Raw genomic sequence first — 20341 nt, 5'->3', positions numbered from 1 at the left:
TTGATGTGATAAGATCATTATAAATACTTCAAACTACACACCCTTCAGTTCTCCATGTCCCAATCGACCTAGCCGACCAATCACAATCCTCCAAGGCATCGATGTCATCTGGATGATTCCAATGCACCACTCCCACAGCTTCTCCAAGCCTTTCTTGCGTGGAGAGAACTTAGGCCGCCGTGACCTGCACAGTGGAACACAATGGGATGATGAATGTCTCTATGTGAAATATCTTAACATGGGGCGGGTTTTGACTATCTAGTTTCTTTGTTGTCTATCTAAAATACTGTTGGATCTAAAATAATTATGACATTTTAGAGGTACAATGAAAACATTTGATGCATTTTGTATTACAATCTTTGAGCCAAATAAAGCAGGGAAAGAGAGAGAATCTACACAGTGAGTGTATTTGAGGTCATCTAAATCTTCTTAAGTGTGAAAGACTTCCTCCTTTCTGTCCTTCACTGTCCTGTTTTGTCACAACTGTAAATAATCTGAGCTGCCCTTCCAAATAGCACTGCTTAGTGACAACCGTAACTAATCTCTTTCACAATCTCTATAAATCTCTCTATGAATTAAAAATGTCCTACACCGCAAAGCTTTTCTGAAATCGTCAGTGTGCTGTGTCACCTGTTGGGCACGTCGATGTTGATGATGCAGGTCTCAAGCAGCTCCCCCTGCTGGTCGGTGCAGGACACCAGAATCCAGCGCTGGTCGTGTGACAGGCAGTAGGCCACGAAGAGCACGTTGTAGCGGGGAGCCGCCTCGCCACAGGCCTCCCCCAGGTCCGGCTGCTTGGCGCGCGTGGGACCCAGGATGAAGGGAGGAGAGAACAGCTGCATAGGAGGATTGGGGTCCTGAGGCAGAGAGAAGGAGGGGAGATGGCAGAAGAGTTACAGAAAGATTCAGACCGAATTAAGGGTTTACCTGGGAAATTTGCATACAAAGTCTTATAGTTTGTCTAGAACAAGCAAAATGTCTGTGTTTTGAATTTCTCAATGACCAACACTAAGCTTGGGTATTTCAATCTACTGGGGCAGCTGATATGTATCTGTGACATTGACCCTGAGGACATCTAGAACTAGAATGGACATACATAACTGAGGGCTACTGATTCGTTACGCTGACCATATTCAAATTATGTGTTAGTTTAAATAATTAATGTCATGACTTGTCATAAAATGAGTCCATAGTTGTAAATTAACTTGTTTAGTGACCTTTTGAAAATGTTCCCCACTTCTCTCTCAAGCAATCTAACATGATATCCATTGAAGTAGTAGGTACTCGTGGGTGAGACTGAACTTTGATGTTTTGCCGGCATGTGCTTGTGTGAGGCCCCACCTGTTTGTTGTTGAGAGTGCAGTCGACGGTGGCCGCGGGGCCGAAGCCCGTGAGGGTCTTGATGTGGATCTGCGTGGGCAGCAGCCGTCTGCACTGCGAGTAGGTGGAGAAGGCCAGGGAACGCAGCTGCTGCAGGTACAGAGGGCTCTCGCCACTTGCAGGCTGCAGCAGGTACTGGCATGGCACCACCTGCGGAGGCACACACAGAGAGACACACACACATACACACACACACACACACACACACACACACACACACACACACGCACACACGCACACACGAACACACGCACACACACACACACGCACACACGCACAAAGACACACATTTTATAGTTATAAACTACACAGAATTATAGTATTTACAGAACAGCATGTAACCATTACAGTTTAGAGGGATGCCTATTTTCCGCTGTTCTGCCTGGAAGAATATGACATGACAATTGCATTTGGAAGGAGTACATCACTTAATATTTCACCTCTGATCCAGACATCCTCAATATATCAGACCCTGACATTTCACAGTTTGAATCGCAACACATACTTCTGTGTGTAAGAGAAACAGTTCCAACACATATAATTGTGTCTGGTTCTCCATGTATTGGCTACCAAAAAAACTAAAACTGTGCCCACATCTCAAGGCATTAGGTGTTTCAACCGTGTTTTTTTTTTTTAAATGTGGTGCTGTGCTGTTGCTGGCATTATTCCCTTGAGCCACACTGTGCCCACTCCGGCCTTTGTATTGTGTTTTGTGTGCTCACGTCTCTAAGAGGATTCCTTTGAGATGCTTTAGTAAACAGAAAGGGGCCGAACAGGCTGGATATTAACGGCCTAAATGCCCCCTCACTGGAATAAGTCAGTGGACTAAGCTGGTTAAAACCTCAACAAAAGAGGCTGGCGGCTCTTAAAAAACTAGGCCTCTTTATTTTGCCCGGTAGGAAAGACCTTTCTGAGCCTCTTTGAAACTCACTCATCCCCTAATGGAGAGAAGTGAGTCCTGCCGAGCACTGAAAAAGTTTGCTGAGGGGTTCCTGCTGCAGAAATATAAACACATAATGGCATGCAATAAACACAATGAGGTAAGTAAATATAAAACAATGAAGGGTTGCTGGGAGGGGGCTTCTCTGTCTAAGGGAGGCTGGTACGCCAGGGCAGAATGGAACATATTTGCTTTACTTTTATTTACGTAAGACCTTTAGGGAGGAAAAAAACGGGGCAATTAGTTGAGCAGTTTGAGCTGGATAATCTGTTCTGTTTTCTGTAATTCAAAGCAGTTTGTGTGTGTGTGTGTGTGTGTGTGTATGTGTGTGTGTGTGTGTGTGTGTGTGTGTGTGTGTGTGTGTGGGTGTGTGTGTGTGCGTGCTTGCATGCATGAGAGAGAGAGAGATGTGTGAGAGTGTGTGTCTATTAGCAAGTATGTATTAATCATTAGTAACAAAAACAACGATTATTATCGATTAATGTGTGTACTCATGAGTGTGTGTGTGTGTACTCATGAGTGCGTGTGTGTGTGCTCATGAGCGTATGGGTGTGCTTGTGTGTGTGTGTGTGTGTGTGCTCATGAGCGTGTGGGTGTGCTCGTGTGTGTGTTTGTGTGCGTGTGTGTGTGTGTCTGTGTGTGCATGTGTGTGCATGTGTATGTGTGTGTGTGCGTGTGTGTGTGTGTGTGTGTGTGTGTGTGTGTGTGTGTGTGTGTGTATGTGTATGTGTATGTTTGTGTGGGTGTGTGTGTGGGTGTGTGGGTGTGTGTGTGTGCGTGCTTGCATGCATGAGAGAGAGAGAGATGTGTGAGAGTGTGTGTCTATTAGCAAGTATGTATTAATCATTAGTAACAAAAACAACGATAATTATCGATTAATGTGTGTACTCATGAGTGCGTCTGTGTGTACTCATGAGTGCGTGTGTGTGTGCTCATGAGCGTGTGAGTGTGCTTGTGTGTGTGTTTGTGTGCATGTGTGCGTGTGTGTGTGTGTGTGTGTGTGTGAAATCTGACCTGTAGTGTGAGTGCAGGCCTCAAGTTCTCGGGCAGCAGGTGGAGCAGCTCTGTGTAACACCGCAGCAGCGCCAGCATCCACACACTCCCCCCTTCCACCTCCTGCTCCTCCCCATCCCCGCCCCTCTCCGCCCTGGCGCCTCCCCCGCACATGAAGGGGTCCACCACGTACAGCACGATGGACGGTGGGTGGGCGTGGCTGTCAGCTGCATCTGGTAACGTGGGAATGCCGATGCGCTCGCGCTCAGCCAAGCTGGAAGGAAATGGGGAGGACAGCACCACGTCAATATACGCAACTAATCTACACTACTAGAGAAACTAATCTACACTACTACAGGACACTAGTGAAACTGATCTACACTACTACAGGACACTAGTGAAACTAATCTACACTACTACAGGACACTAGTGAAACTAATCTAAGTTCAGATTTCCAGCAGAATTGTGAGTGTGAGAGTGTGCTGAAGATAAATACGGCAAAAATAATTCACCTAAGACGTAAGAGTCAATCAATACTTTCTGTTGGGTAATACTCATCATCGTGTTAGTCTAAGTAAATGTCTTGAAGTTAACTTGACAATACCTTAAGATAATAGCATAAGGTTCTTGTAGGTTAATTGATATGAGTTGTGAGTATTATCTGTGCTTGTTTACAAAGGAAGCAAGGACGCATGCAAATTCAGAAAATAACAAAAATTCAATAAATTGGTACATCAAAATGAAAACAAAATGAAAACAAATAGCAAATTGCAACTTGTACAGGTCCAGAATCCGTGTATCATTCGTTCATTTGTTTTTCCGATTTAGACGAGAATTGAAAAAATTAAAACAACTTTTGATTTCTCGTTTTTCCCTTTTCAAAACCAAAACCAGAAATCGGATTACGGTTCGTTTTCTCGTTATTTCCATTCTGCACCCCCAAACGGAAAATGGAAAATGAAACATTCCATTCGAATAACAAATCCACGCTGCTTTTTTTGTGGGATCCCCGCGCCCTGGCGCGGGGCGCACCACCGGCCCGTCTCGCCCGCTCTGTCGGGGAGGTGGAGCAAGAGCGCGCGCGATAGGACCCGAAAGATGGTGAACTAAGCCTGGGCAGGGCGAAGCCAGAGGAAACTCTGGTGGAGGCCCGTAGCGGTCCTGACGTGCAAATCGGTCGTCCATACCTGGACCTGGGTGGGCCTAGAAGCTCGTAGAGAGTCCGTTGATGGTGCACTGTCCTCGGACACATTATGTTCACATCCTGGTGCCTCTGGATGATGATAACAAGGGTCACACACCTCGTAGCGAGTCCGCTAAAGGTGCACTGTCCTCGGACACATTATGTTCACATCCTGGTGCCTGTGGAGGATGGAACCAGGGGTGTAGCTGCTCAGGGCCAGTCAGCTGATGGTGTACTATTCTCGGACACCTGTTGCTCTCATCCTGGTCCCTCTGGAGGATGGAACCAGGGGTGTAGCTGCTCAGGGCCAGTCCGCTGATGGTGTGCTATTCTCGGACACCTGTTCCCATGGTTAACCAGTTTGGACTTAGAAATATTTTCAACTTTTTTTCTCACCAGGATTTGTTATTCGAATGTTTCATTTTCCATTTTCCGTTTGGGGGTGCAGAATGGAAAAAACGAGAAAACGAACCGTAATCCGATTTCTGGTTTTGGTTTTGAAAATGGAAAAACGAGAAATCAAACGTTGTTTTCATTTTTTCAATTCTCGTCTACATCGGAAAAAAACAAATGAACGAATGATACACGGATTGTCCAGCTGTCCAAAAGGTGTGTATGTGTGTGTTTATGTTTTTGTGTGTGTGTGTGTGTGTGTGTGTGTGTGTGTGTGTGTGTGTGTGTGTGTGTGTGCGTGTGCGTGTGTGTTGTTTTGTATGCATCTCACCTCTCTAGGCTCTCTGTGGGCTGGGCAGGTGTTGGTGTTGATGAGGATGTGGGGTTCACCCCTCCCTTGGCCTCACCGCTACCCCCCTGTGCCAGCTCGCCACTGCCCGGCTGGCCCGAGTTCGTCCCCTGGGACGAGTTGCCTGTGCTGGGGGCAGTCGCTGCCGGGTCCCCCTCTGGAGCACCAGGGCCTGGAGCAGACTGGCTGTTGCTGGAGGAGGTGGCAGGTTGGGTGGAGGGAGGCTGGGGTTTAGGAGGCAGCAGGAGGCTGGAGTCCAATGACAAAGCAGAGAGCTGGGGAGCTGGAGGAAGGGGAGAGAGATGATGAGCTAGAGAGACAGTTACCATGATACCAACATATAGTCCAACATGCAACTGAATGAATTTCAGGACTTTATCATAAATAAATCAATTTATCGATATTACCAAAAAGTTATTATTTTGTATTCACTGATGAACTGATTATTGTTTTTGTCCAGTAAACTATCTATTGTTCAATAGATTATTGAGTGTCAACTTTTAACCCAATAACTTTTCCTCCCTTAGGAAATATGCTTCATATGAATGTTAAAATAGCAGATAGCTAATGTAAATTTCTGGCAAAAGTAAACACATGCATGATTGTATCCTTTCAAATTATACTAATGGCAATGTGATTCCTTAGGCCACAATCACAGATATATGCTGATAAAGACCCACAGTACCCTAAAACAATGCCATGCCATTTCCCTCCTCTAAACTCCACATTGCCCCCTAGTGGTTGGTGGTGGCTCTCTCACCCAGCTGCTGGCGGCAGGCGTGTGCATAGAGCTTGAGCTTGCGCATGTTGTCGTCCTGGTGCTGACCGCTCCAGGGCCCGGTGAACCACTGCTCCACGAGCTCGTCCTCCTCCGGCTGCTCGCTCTCCAACACCTCCCCCACACGAACCAGCCCGTCACGGGACACCTTGGCCAGGGGTCGGTGCTTCCCCAGCCGGCACGTCTGTAAGGCAAGGCAGGGCATGGCAGGTTCATGTTTAAAGCACAATTCATACATATTGATGATTCTGTGCTTTACAAATGGGCAGAAAAATAACAGATTAAAAGAGTAGTATAAGGGGCGTTATAAACGTACATTTGATAACATCAGGAAGTTGGTTCCAGAGCTGAGCAACTAAAAGCTGCTTCACCATGTTTAGTTCTGACAGGTATTACCAGTGATCTTAAAAAATCTAGCAGGTGTGTACTGCTGAAACATATCTAAGAGTAATTTGGTCCTTTCCCATTTAGTGACCTATAAACAAGTGGTGCTTTAAAGTTAATTCTGAGACTTACTGGAAGTCAGTGTAAGGACTTAAGTATTGGAGTAATATGGTCAATTATTTTGGTTTCCGTAACTTTTATAGCGGCTGCATTTTTTTGTCTTTTTGCGTTAGTCAATCCTATAGGCATGAATGAGTTTTTCATGTTTTAAAATAAGGCTTCTAGGTTTGGCAATGCTTTTCAGATGGTTAAAAGCTGAATTTAGACACCAAGGTTTTTTAACAATGTCCTTCACTTTAAGACCTTTTGTGTCAAGATGAGTAGCAATCCTAAGTCGTTTCTCATTCTTCCCAAATAAGGTTATTTCAGATTTGTCCTTATTCAGCAAGACATTTTGAGATAGCCAGCTGTTAACTTGGTCAAGGTATTGACAAAGAGATTCTAGGGGACCATGGTCATTAGGTGAGAGGGCTAAATACATGTGTACATATGCTCTGAGCCACTTGATAGCGTACCTGAAAATCCAACCCAATGTTCCAGTCTGGGAAGTAAGATATTATGATTAACAGTGTCAAAGACTGCACTAAGGTCCAATAACACTAGGACTGATGTTGTGCCTATATCAGTAATAAGGTATTTAGAACCTTACTGAGAGCTGTTTCAGTGCTGTGATTAGCACAGAAACCTGACTGAAAGTTATCAAAATAGCCATTGGACGTTTATAAGGTGGTCTGTTGATTTAAAACTACTTTTTCAAAGATTTTGCCAACAAATAGTAGACTCCATATGTGGTAGTAATTGTTTAGTATGGAAGCATTTAAATTATTCTTTTTAAGTAGGGGCTTTATAAAAACTGTTAGGGACTTAGATAATGTGCCAGACAGCTGTGATATATTTATAATTTGAAGCACGTCTGCTGTTAAGAGGTGAAAAACAGATTTACTGTAGAGAGTAAAGGGAGAGATGTAAGGCTAATGGAAGTGCTTTAAAGGCTTAGGGTGCTATGGTGGGGCTTTGACTTACAATATCTCAGTTACAACTTATGATGTATGATTTATGGGATACTCCACAATGGCTGTTTTCGGCAATGCCAAAGTCAGATAAAGTTCATGACCAGGTAAGACAGGGAAATCAATACATTCCTATCTGGAAATAAATTACAGCAGTAGGCTGCTCCGATGATGTGGGTGCTACACCTGTATATGAAAAGTCGGATGACTACATCAGACAAGGGCATAAGGGGTGAACCTGCTTGTGGGCATAAGGAGAGGGCTGCTTGTGTCTGTATGAAAGAAAGTCGGAAGCCCTAGAAAGTATCCCTGCTGTGTTTTCCTTCAGCAAGGCCTTTAAAGCCTCCATATGCTCAGAGAGCTTTTCCCCTTTCTCTTCATGTGGACAAAATACAGTGTCTCCAATCCATTCAGTAAAATGATGCATCCCTCAACTGACTTCTACTTAGAGCAAATCAAGACTTACAAAACAAAAATATGATACAAAATACGTTCAAATATAAAAATGAAATATGAAATCCCCTCCTTCTCCCTCCGTCACCCCCTTTTAACCTTCTCCCCACCGCCTCACCTCGTAGACAGCGCTGAGCTCCTGGAAGAAGGTGCGGGCTCCAGCCAGCAGGGCGTCGCTGTTAGGGCAGAGCACCAGGAAGGCCACGTCTCTCTGGCCGCCGTACGGCTCCAGCACCAGTTTCTCCCAGAAGGGCAGCGCCAGCGGCGACAGCGCCAGGAAGTCCTTATCGTTGCCCAGCAACACTGTGGGGATGGGCAGCGGCTCGGGGGACTCCTCTGAACCTGTGGGTGGTAGACAGACAGACAAACAGACAGGATACATGAGAAATAGGAAACCAAACTGTCAAACTATGAAGCAAATCAGAAATCTGTTTATGATTTTGTGACTGAGAAAGTTGTGCAATGTTGGTATTCCGTCAGAATACTTTGAGTTGAGCGATGCTGTGACATGATGCACAGAGCAGAGCTTCAACTTTTTATTATTTGAATTTTTTTTTTTTAAATACATTGTTTTAGTAGATTCACAGATTCTTCTTCATAATGATAATGTATGAATATTTATGTATAGATGTATAATTGTATGAAGTTCTTTGTCGTCCCCCAATGTCCCCAGTTGCTCACCGTAAGATCCTCGCCCGGCCATCTTGTGGAACTGCTGCCATGTGAGCGGCCCCTGAACATGCTGGATGTTCTCCCACGTCCGACCCGTGCGCTTCTTCTGGATGGCGTCCTGGAGGAAGGGCTGAAGGGACAGCAGCATCCTCACCACGTCCTGGGAGGACAGCGAGCTGATATCCGACACTAGGGAGAACGAACGCAAACACACACATTAAAATAAACTACTACAGTTTGAATTCATTCATTGCATAATACCACAGTTGCCTCCCAATGTACTCCCTCCCTATGTGTAATATGTGCAAGATATTCCCAGCATTGTAAAGATACAGTATACTCAACTACATGTTAAATTATTGCATACTGCAGTATACAAAACTGAGATCAGGCCCATATTATTTCGAAAGGTTGTAAGGATAGAAAGGTGAAAGTCAAGATCAATTAAAAAAAAAAGAATCCATCATTATCTCATATGTCATATGGATATGTCATTTTCTTATCATGTCCTTTGGTCAAGCACATCATGTCCCATTCAGACCTGCCCTTCAATATGGATTTATGTTATATTGATAACAAAGACAAAACTCTATTGTCATCTGAAATTCATGTGCTGAAACAAAACAACAAAAAAAACCTGGCACAAAGTCTTTGCAGACTCTCTGACAATTCAGATACCATCACCATCAAACGATATCAGACACTATCTGACACCCAGCCCAGATTCGACTTGCTCTCTGAATATAATAAACTAAACCCTGGTGACAAAATCTGTGCGGGCGTGAAGACGCCGACTCCTAGTCACACTAATAATGGCTAATAAAACTGTCAGCCATCGTTTCAGATCAGGGACTAGGACATTAAGTCCCATGAGATCTGTGTTAACTGCAGTCGGCGCTAAACAGACTGATTTAAAGAAAGTGGGGTCGGTGCCAGCGGAGCCTGCTCTCCTTTTGAAGGGCTATTCAGGAAAAGAAAAGCTTTTTAAAACATCCTGCAGGGAATGGAGGAGTTGCCGCGGTTTAAAAAAAAGTCCATTCAGAAGGAGAAAACTGCACTGACTGCACAATAGCCTACACACAGCACCAGAGAAATGCCAATACAAATAAGCTCGACTCGTTCGAATAACTCTATCCATTTAACAAAACATATCCCAAAATAAGTGTCAGATGCTGAGCACAATTGTAAACATTGGTTGTCAGTGCACTACTTGCCTTTTCACAATACAGAAGAGACACAATTGAATCAGACTGCAGACAACACAGACACTTGTACAAGACTATAATGTAGATGTTATGTATACTATGTATGTGTAACCAGTGGGTTTGTCTCTTTACATTGACTCCCTGTACAGCTGGGCCAGGATTGCCTGCACAGCTTGGCCAGGGCCTAGTCAGCGTTCCTTATATGGTCATGCACCTTAAGTGGTTACCCTGACAATGGCTGGCCTTACCTGAGGTGTTAGGCCAAGAGTGCAGAGCGCTGCTTCGGACGATGGCCTGGTCCACCTTACCCCCGGCCGGGTTGTCCACGTACTGCTGGCCCTGCACCAGCGCATTGTAGCACTCCACGCAGGCGTCGCTGCCATCGGCCCATAGCCGGTCGGCCGCCCAGCTCTGCAGCAGTGCCCCCCGGCGACCGTGGCAGGAGCAGGCGGGCGACAGGTGCAGGGAGGAGAGCGAGGCCATGGGCTGGGAGCACTGCTTCTGAAGCTGTACCATCACCGCCATCAGCGAGGGGGAGGACGAGTCGCCGGCACTCTGCAGAGTCCGTTTGGACATTTTGGTGTTGCCACCGGCAGCGGGGGTAGGTTCGCCGATGGGCAGCTCGCGGCGGCACAGTGCCAGGCGTCGCTCGGCGGCTCGGCCCACCTCAGAGCCGCGGCCGAAGATGTCCAGCTCGTCCTCGAGGAAGAGTCCGGTGCCGTGGGACAGGCGCCGGTTGGAGATGGCGCTGAAGCCGCACATGCAGCGGTACTGGTCCTCACGCGTGGAGTCCGGGATGTAGACGCCCACGTCGGCACCCTTCACGTTCATGTTGCACGCGCAGATGCAGCAGCTGTCAAAGTTTCGGTCCTTGAACACGTCCAGCACCGAGTCAGACAGCAGCAGGATGGCGTAGAGGCTGTGCGCCTCGGGTAGCGCCAGGAAGGACCCTCGCCCGCCTGCCGCCAGCTCCACCGAGCTCATGGGCAGACTGGAGGAGGCCGGCGTGGAGGCAGGGGAGCTGAGCTCCGTGCCCCCGCCAGTGGGAACCCCCTCCTGCTTGACAGAGCCCTGACCGCTGGCGTTGCCCAGGCCTCCGCGTGGGGTCCTGGGGGTGCGTGGGGTTGGCACAGAGAAGCGTGGTGTGGCCGGCGAGGGCATGATGCCACCGCCAGCCGTGCCCACTGACGCCACGCTCACCACACTCATCTGGGCGTAGTCCTGATCCAGCATGTTGTTCACACTCGGCACATTACTGCAGCAACACATGAAACAGTAAATGCAAGTCATTAACCCTAACAGTTATGATGCATGACTTGCGCATGTGTGTTTTCCTCTCAACCGTATTATTAATGTAACACTGCTATCATAACAAACAAACCAATGTGGCTATAACTGATCATCGTTAACACTGTTTCAGGCAAGAATGACATCAACATTATCTCTAAATGGATAAACTGAATGCAGCTAGTGAGGTCACAATAAGAGTACGTTTCAACAAACTGTAATACACAGGTAATATACAGGTCGCCTCTTAACAATCTGCACTAACTCCAGACAAAATCCTACCCTACGCTGAGTGAGACAAAGAATGAATGGAAATGCAAAGTCATCCTCTGTACTTCTAATAATCCTGAAATCCCCAAAACAGAATAGCTTCATCTTAGTGGTACTCACGTGTATCCGTCCCTGATGAAGGGGGCCTGGGCAGGGAGGCTGTAGGGCTCCATCTTGGGCATTAGTGTCCAGGAGGGCCGGTAGTGGCAGCTGTCGGGGAACTTGAGGGGAGGTAGGCACTGGCTGGGCAGGGTGCGCAGAGGGGCGAACATGGAGCAGCCCAGCTGCGGCTGGACGAGGGGGACGCGGTAGACAAATGAGAAGTCCTGCAGAAGGGGACGGGAGGGGTAGGGAAGACTTCAATGCAAATGGGGACACTGTCTAGAGACACGGGTCACTGTGTCTGTGAGAGTACTGAAGGAACTCTGTAGTGTTCAGTACATAACTTGAGCTCTAACTGTGAGGTTTAGGTTAAATGCATCAATAGCTGGCATGTTAGTATCTCTGCCAAAATGCAAATAACAAGCTATGACACTGTTGAATTGGCGCTCAAATAATAGTAGCTATGTCGCCTGTCAACCAAGCGGACACTACTCAAAGGTAACCCAGGGTAAAGGTCACCACTACGTCACTGCTCGCCATGTGGGCACATACACATACAAAATTGAATCACATCATCACTCGGTCAGCGCAGACTTACCCGTATGTCCTCAGGCCTGGGGCTGGCCAGGCACTCCTCCACCTCCATCCTGTAGTCGGCCAGCTGTGCGGAGACCAGTTGGCCCAGCGGGTGGTCCAGGCCAGTGGAGGGCGGTGGGGGCTCCTGGCTGGGGGTGTCCCTGTAGCTCATGATGGGGGAGAAGGCCGGGTGCTGCTCCAGGGACGGCGGCGTGGGGAACATGCGCTGGAGGTCTGCTACTGCTGAATGGATCGAGAGGAGGAGGGTCAAGAGAGGGACAGAGAGGGACAGAGAGAGAGAGGGGGGTGAGAAAGAGAGGGAGAGGACAGATAAAGAGATAGTGGAGGAAATAGAGAGAGAGGGAGAGAAGGAAAAGGTAGAGATGATAAAGGCCCAGCCATTGCTTAAGGCTTCTTTGCTTCTCTGCTTGTTATGTAGTGGAATCACATGGAAGCGTGTGTGAGAAAATAGGGAGGTATGGAGAAAAGAGTGATGCAAGAGTGGTGAGAAAAAAAAGAGTAGAACAGGGCAAGAGAGAAAAGCAGAGAGGCAGAAAGCTCATGGGGAGACATGGGGAGAGACTTGGTTCTGATGATGAACTCACTTGAAGGGTACGGTACTGCAACTCTGCCTTCTTTGCCATGGGGGCGATCTTCTGAACCAGGAACAGTGGCCCGTGTGGAGTGATGGTTGGGGTGTGTGCCCTAAACAGATGGACACAGCAAAGCAACTCACTAGGCTGTGACACATGCGTTCTTAACTGTTTGAAAAGAGAGGCCATAAACTAACTGATGAATTCTTACAAGAGCTAATATGAGATGTCATAAAAAGACTGGAATGGCTGTAAAACACCATAATCCTTAAAGACAGGGACAATACGGGAGCGTTTTTCTCGTTAAAATTAAATTACAAGTGAAGTAATCAGCCAAAGGATATGGGCCTTTTTGCAAATGTTTGTCAATTAAATGCTTTCAGTTGACAGTGTTCTCCATATGAGTGAATGAAATAGAATTGTGACAGACAGAGAACATTCCTCAGGGTTAGAGCTTTTTGTTTCAAAGGCTTCTTGTCTCTTCACAAGCAAGGAACCAGATGTTGTGTATAATCTTTGACCTCCTAATTTAAAAGTCTATATAACTACAATTCAGCCTTTAACCAATTGGGAAATGCTATACTTCCCATATACTTCCCCCTGATATATTAGGCTTTTCCCAAACCCATATGGCAGTAAGGCAACAATGTCTTTGACCCCGATGGATAACATTCTGCTTGCTTCAGCTTTAATTATTTCATGTTTGCTAGCATTGCTACTACTGTTTGTATCGCTTCGCCTAGCTCTAGCACCACCGCCTTTGTTGTAAGTATATCAACCGCCTGATCAACATCGTAAAGATTAGCCACCCCCACTGGTCACTGATTAGTGGACTCATCAGATTGATCCTTTATTTCATCTGGCGAACATCAGTTCCAAACTATAATCCAGGTGAAAACTGAGTTTGAGCTTGGCTGATCATGCCACACTGTTAAATGTGTATTAAGAGACCTGAAATTCCTCCTTGATGTGTTTCCATTAGGTAGCCAAACCCTTAATTATCCCTGATGAGACACAAATCTACTTAGTAATCCCTTGTAAAGCTTTCTAAAGAACTTTTCTGTTTCATAGTCATGGCACTGTCTGAGACCAGCACGGCCACTAAATCTCTCACTCACCCCTAGCTCATCCTCCTCCTCATCAAAGATGTTCTCCAGGTCAGAGTAAAGGACGACCAGGTCTGTCTCCCTGGTGAGGGGCGCTGTGGCTTTCGCCGCTGCGTCGTCTTGAGGTGATTCATCTATGGTCGTCAGGGGAACAAGAAGCGATTCAGACAGAACCAGGGAGAAAATAGAGAGCAATAAGAGCAGCCACGAGTCATTTAGCACCCCGTGATGCGCACACCGACAGCAGGCTCCCTCACCTGACTTGGGGGCGCTGCTGAAGATGGACATGGCGTCCTTCCCATCAGGCACTGCTCCGTTGCCGTTCATCTCCTCTCCCTGCACAGGACAACCAAGAACCAATCAGACTGTGCAACAACAGGATGCCATGACTGATGACCATGTGCTCCAGGTGTGGTGTCTTGTTATGTCGAAAATGCATTGCATTTGTATGAAATTGAATAAAAGATTCCAAGCACTTCACTAGAAGAGCTTTGAAAATGTTCTGTGAATCAATGTCAACTCAATAATGTATTATGATTCAGTTCCTCTGGTTGATCTAGCACAGCAGAGCACTATCAATATCAAGTATTTGATTTCAACTCCCTCTGAGCCCATGTGCTACTGAAATGTACTCATCAACTCAACTGAAGCTACTAAGATAAAAGATAAATGCATATGTCCACTAAATAAGTCATGCAGAGATGTGTTTCAAAATCATGCAGTGACTTTAAATAATAATAGCAACAACCAGAAGATGCCTTCTAAAATCAAAACATCCAAAGTAAACATGCATTAGCATCTTCCTGCTATTATCAGACAGCGCCAGGAGCTGCGAGGCTGACCTTGCTCTTGCGGTTTGGGTCTCGACCCTGGCCCTTGAGCCTCTTGGAGGTGGGGAAGCTGTACTCGATGTCGCCCTCCTTGAAGTCATAGGGGTCATCCGCAGGGTCGCCCAGCACCTCCAGGCCGGGCTGTTGCAGGAGGGCCAGGGCGCTGATGTGCTCCTTCACGCGCTCCTCACACACTTTAAAGCGCTTCTGAGTCTGTGTAAACAACCTGTCAGAGTCGAGGGGATGGTGAAGGGGACGGAAGAGGATGATTAACGCAAGAGTGCAGAACATAAGGTTTTATAGCCATACTATGCTGTAGTGTAACTGTACTATCAAGCCGAGCGTATCATTGTAAATTAGGTGAAAAGTCGCAAAACATGTCACAGTACTTTTCATTTTTGTATGCTGTAATCTGTGGTGTTACATACTGATAATTAGTTATAAGTTAGAGTGTAACAGGGATAATATGTTTAAAGTCCTAATCTTCTGTGTCTCTGCTGTATGTTTCCTGTTTTGTGTCAGTTAGACAAGTGAGTAGGACAACTTTCTTTATAAAAAAACAAACACAAAAAACTGCGCTTAATGTTGACTCTTTCAACTTAATATTGCCATCCCAGTTGTCGATAGAGATTTCAGAGTGTGCTTCAGCAAATGACTACCTTCCTTGAGTGCTCTGAGTGTGTGTGCTTCAGTGATTCTATGACATAATGCTGTGAAACTCTTAAAGGGGGGACCCTTCTTGAAAAGCACTGACACAGTTGCAGATGAAGTTTTTAATACTTTACATTAACTGCATGGATTAACATGGACAAACCATTGCGTTTACTATTAGCAAACATTATTAATGTTTAATGTGGGCATTTGTGGTTTGTCTATATTAACTAATGAGCCATCTAGGAACACATAACAAACATTAAATCAATCTAAAAATGAGATTGAACAATCCATAAACATCAGTCCTAACAAATATTGAGTGATATTCTAACAAATATTATTATTCAAGCACTGTAGTTCATTATGTATAACTGTTCACTGCCGCATTTAATCCATGTAAATCAATGGAAACTTAATGTAAAGTGTTAATGCAAAGTGCGCATTGTATAGGAGTGTGTGTTTCATTCAATTCTGCTCAGTAGCTGAGAGAGTGTCCTGTGTCCTGTGTCCTGTGTCCTGTGTCCTGTGTCCTGTGTCCTGTGTCCTGTGTCCTGTGTCCTGTGTCCTGTGTCCTGTGTCATGTGTCATGTGTCATGTGTCATGTGTCATGTGTCATGTGTCATGTGTCATGTGTCCTGTGTCCTGTGTCATGTGTCATGTGTCATGTGTCCCGTGTCCCGTGTCCCGTGTCCCGTGTCCCGTGTCCCGTGTCCCGTGTCCCGTGTCCCGTGTCCCGTGTCGTGTGTCGTGTGTCGTGTGTCGTGTGTCGTGTGTCGTGTGTCGTGTGTCGTGTGTCGTGTGTCGTGTGTCGTGTGTCGTGTGTCGTGTGTCGTGTGTCGTGTGTCTGTGTCTATCTTTCTCACCTCTTCAGTGCCGTCCCCTCTGCGGCTGTCTCAATCTTGCTCTCCACCCTCTCTGGACAGGGCAGCTCCGGGCTTCTAAAGTCGTTCTTCTCCGCACAGGGGGTCTTGTACCCCTTCCACCAGCCCCCTCCTCCCCCTGCATCCCTAAAGCCCAGCGGGGACGCATACATAGCTGTCTCGCTCACTTCCATGTGCCCCCCCAGCCCCGGATGGCCCTCATGGCACTGCGGCAAGCTGGTGGCCATGTCCAGTGCCTCTGGGTCCTGCTGCCCCCGCGGGTGGGGGCTCAGGGTGGGTGGCAGCGGAGAGATGGGCGAGTCCATAAGCGACTCGGCCTGCCCCTTCCTCATCGATGACAGGGGCTTTGGCGGGTACTTGCACCCAGGCATAGCCTCCAGGGGGGACTCCATCGGGTCCAAGCCCAGCTGAGGGCCGCCTTGCTGGGACTCGTGATCGGGGCAGGGTGGCTCCTGGCTGTTGGATACCCGGTGGTGGAAGGGCGTGACAGCAGGCCTCTTGGGCTGCTTGTCTGACTTGTCTTGCTTGTCGGGGGTCTTGTGCTTGGGCGGCGCGGGCGGAGGTAAGGCTGGCAGGGAGGACGGGGTGGAAGAGGAGGACGTGGCTGAGGTGGAGGAGGAAGAAGAGGAGGAGGTGGTGGTGGTGGAGGAGGAGACAGGGTTGGCACCGGGCAAGGCATTGGCAGATGCTGAGCTGGCCTGCTGCTGCTTCTGCTGCTTTAACCTTGAAGGACAGAAAAAAAGAGAGAGAGTCAGAGAGAGAGAGAGAGAGAGAGAGAGAGAGAGAGAGAGAGGGAGAAAATGCTAAAGCGAGGGAGGAAACAGGATGGTTTCCAGATATCCAGCAAACAAAGAAGCCAAATGAAGATTGATAATTAAGGTCATGCCACTGCCTGAACTTCCTGTCAGGCAATGCGATTAATGCCAGCTCTGACACCTTATTATATACATACTGCTCTTCACAGAACAATTAAATTCTGGATAACAACTGTTAATTAAGAGATGCTAATAAAGCACAGGGGCACAGAAGATCATAAGTAATATTGACGAACCTTCTCCTGTACCAGCACCTTCGGTATAAATGTACACATTGGACAAATATAGGGGGAAATTGCTAATGCCAGAATTGCATAATGCACAAACCAACAGGAAAATCAGTCAGATTGCAAATGGCCAGGCAAAGCTCTGTTCAAGAGCCATCTGCTTTCTCCACGAGCGATTTCACTGTTGCTGGGGAGCATTGCAACGCAGCAGCAGCACCACCACCGCGGTGGCATCAACGTGGCGGTTGTAGGGCTATGCCACCCAGCCCTCATTAAAGAGACAGGGGCCACAAGCGGGCAGGATAATGGGTGCACGAGGTGCCAACCTGGAACAGCTGCAGGCCACTCTCTCTCCAGGGCTGGTGAAGTCCCACGTGGTTGCCCCGTTTGGCACATCCTTCACGGGTGCCGCGCTGCTAGACAGACTGGCCCTGAGGGCAGAGAAGGAGACAAGTGACAGTGGTGCCAGAGCCCGCTGCCAATCAGAGACGTGCCTGTGTGCGCTCAGGAGATATACACACACACACACACACACACACACACACACACACTCACACACAGCAATAACACTACAGTGACACCTGTGTCAAAACCCCACAATACCTTTAACAAGCTTCCAGACAAAACATTCAACATTTTTCTACTGGTCTTATTTAAGTAAATATTCCTTCTCTTTAGAGACTTGTTGCAGAAAGGAACACTGCCTGAAGAAATGGCTTAGTTTGCATCAAGTGCATCTTTATTTCAGACAACTAATATTCATATTCATTTACATCAAGGATTCATTAAAACTAAATGACCATAGGTGATCTTAGGAGCTATTCATCTGTTGGCAATTCTTGCTATAATTTAACACAAGGAAGAAATGTGAGAAAAGTTTGATGATAACTAATGGTTATGATTAACAGTTCTTTAATGCAGGTGATAATGCCTTGTTAAGGTTTAACGCAGAGTATCCTACAGAATGGGTAATAAACACTATTCTACTTCATTGTCACAATCACACTTTTCTCATATGTCCTCTATGTTATTAATAGGCTGTTGTATTATGAGTATATTTTAAGCAGTACCACTGTTTAACATCAACATTATTGATGGATATATAATATTTCTTTACTCCTTGCTCTGTCGGTTATTATATTCCATCTCTGCATCCTGCTTGTTGTTATTTTGCTGTCACTGAGTGGAAAGCACCATTCAGCCAGGGCAAGAAAGATGTGTTATAATGTCATTATTGTTATTAGTTATTATTATAATCACCACTGCACGCAGACAAGCAGTCATATAGCGTTTTTTTTTCTTCTTTGTCCTGTTTTCTTTTAAACCAATTTTGGTCAACAATATCATATATTTACACTTCATCCCTTCATCCACTTGACACTTGGAGTGTATAAGGTTTGTGTCCCTAGGTGTGCGTTGACCTTGCTGCACCTGACAAATTTCAATAACTCAAGGACCGCTTGAGCTAAAATTTGGAATACTTAGCTATATTAGCTCACATCTTCTTATATTCCATTTGGCTTGCTCAATAAAATGTCTACCAACAGCCAATCCAAATTCAGTAGCCAATACAGGCCTGTGGGAATGGTCAATTTTAATAACATTTTGTAGGCTCATTCATAATGGCATATGAAAGATCTCAACCCAATGTCAAACAAATCAACCATAAGATGTCGCTACAACAAGTAAGAACATGTTTTTGAAGGGCTCATTCTCTCAGTTCATGTGGCGGTCATATTACGCACCACTATGCGACACGTCTAGTTATTTTTATTGTTATTATTAGTCGTAGTAGTAATAGTGTAAGTGGTAGTAGCAGCAATTGATGTAGTAGTATTGCTACTGTTGTATCATAAAAGCTCATGCTCCTACATTAGTGTCACAATATTATATGTCAATTTTAACATAAGCATTCCAAACTCTATCTTAACCTTTACATTTATATGAGGCATATGCACTAAGTACAGGAAGCATGCATGTTTGTATAGTTCAGGCTTACTTGTGCTGCAGCTGGTTTAGGTAGCACTCCTTCCAGGCTTGGTGGACCATTTGATTGGTCAGCTTTTTCCCAGAGTGCTTTGGGCTGAGGGTCATGCAGCCCTCCTGGCCGAGAACACTGGATACCGCTGTCTGAAAGCCACTATCACCTAGGCAACAAACAAAACATGGGCACAGGTCAAAGTGTGGAAGGAAGGGAGGAAGAAAAGAGGAGAGAAGGGAAGACAGGAGACTAAATCCAAAGTGTATTTCTTTGATCATTGGCTAAGAAGAGCCAAGACATGCTTTGAGGATATTCTGACATCTCCAAACGCTGCACTAAATCACATTAACGAGAGCCAATGAATTTGACAAACAACTCTTTAAAGATGGCCGCAAGGCACAATGGCACCATTTATCTTAATTTCCACTCTCTTGCAATCATACATTTGATTACATAATAATTAAGATATCGAGGATATTCTTCTACAACAGTCTTCTTGAAACCAACCCTCCCAACCAGCACAAGTGCAAAATAATGGGGCAACACACTGCTACTACAGCCTGCCACACGAGGTCACAGAAGCACATTAGTAAAAGGCCCCGAGATTAGCACTGTACTCCTTCGTTCTGTCTGGGTATGGATTACATGCTGGCTTTGTGCTTTTGTTGGGATTAGGGTTGAATCGGGCCGTGGGGTTATTGCTTCTGAGCCGGCTGAGGCAGAGGAAGAGGTGCTAGCAGTGGGTCATTAGGAGAATCAATGGAGGGAAATGAGGTCATTAGAGCAGTCCAAGCGAGGGCAAATGAGCTGGGAGTAACAGAGGTTGAGTACATCGCTGATTATTTCATAGGAAGAATGTCACTGCCACCCCACCAGGGCTAACACGCAAGGTTTAGTCGTTTGCATAATGGGGGGATATTTGCAAGAACGAATGCCAGTTATACAAAAAGAAATGCACTTAATTTGGTCATGTATGGCTTAATATTTCAAACGGAGTAGCAATTGGAGTGGTTTTGCAGTCAATTGAAAAGCACTTGCCGTTATTCACAGCTTACATGGGTTAACATACAACATTAAGTATTATTGCTTTAACCAGACTTCTTGCCAGTCCTGCAGAAGAGGCTGCTGGCACATTGATCCTGAGCTACCGTCTAGCCTGTGCTCATTGACTTTCTGCTTCCGATCTAAATGGATTTGGCGACAGCTCCAGAGACTCGGC

At 46.2% G+C, this 20341-nt stretch overlaps 1 protein-coding gene across 1 annotated transcript in view; it reads right to left on the bottom strand.

The window, feature by feature from the left end:
* Positions 1-20341, bottom strand: part of LOC308372853 (mediator of RNA polymerase II transcription subunit 13-like) — a 94249-nt gene that overhangs the window by 6122 nt on the left and 67786 nt on the right. Inside the window, exons 8-25 of the mRNA XM_080848197.1 lie at positions 19141-19288; positions 17468-17572; positions 16082-16822; positions 14577-14790; positions 13992-14070; positions 13747-13868; positions 12641-12740; positions 12058-12278; positions 11478-11683; positions 10049-11055; positions 8605-8784; positions 8042-8265; positions 5999-6200; positions 5221-5521; positions 3335-3587; positions 1342-1530; positions 631-857; positions 42-184 (exon numbers count right to left, since the gene is read on the bottom strand). Of these exons, the coding sequence (XP_080704323.1) occupies positions 42-184; positions 631-857; positions 1342-1530; positions 3335-3587; positions 5221-5521; positions 5999-6200; positions 8042-8265; positions 8605-8784; positions 10049-11055; positions 11478-11683; positions 12058-12278; positions 12641-12740; positions 13747-13868; positions 13992-14070; positions 14577-14790; positions 16082-16822; positions 17468-17572; positions 19141-19288 (4662 nt within the window). The remainder of the gene's footprint in view (positions 1-41; positions 185-630; positions 858-1341; positions 1531-3334; positions 3588-5220; positions 5522-5998; positions 6201-8041; positions 8266-8604; positions 8785-10048; positions 11056-11477; positions 11684-12057; positions 12279-12640; positions 12741-13746; positions 13869-13991; positions 14071-14576; positions 14791-16081; positions 16823-17467; positions 17573-19140; positions 19289-20341) is intronic.

The sequence above is a fragment of the Sprattus sprattus genome (genome assembly GCF_963457725.1).
Source record: "Sprattus sprattus genome assembly, chromosome: 11".
Classification (NCBI taxonomy): Eukaryota; Metazoa; Chordata; class Actinopteri; order Clupeiformes; family Clupeidae; genus Sprattus; species Sprattus sprattus.
Note: the sequence above shows the minus strand (reverse complement) of the source record. Positions and strands in the feature narration are given on the sequence as shown.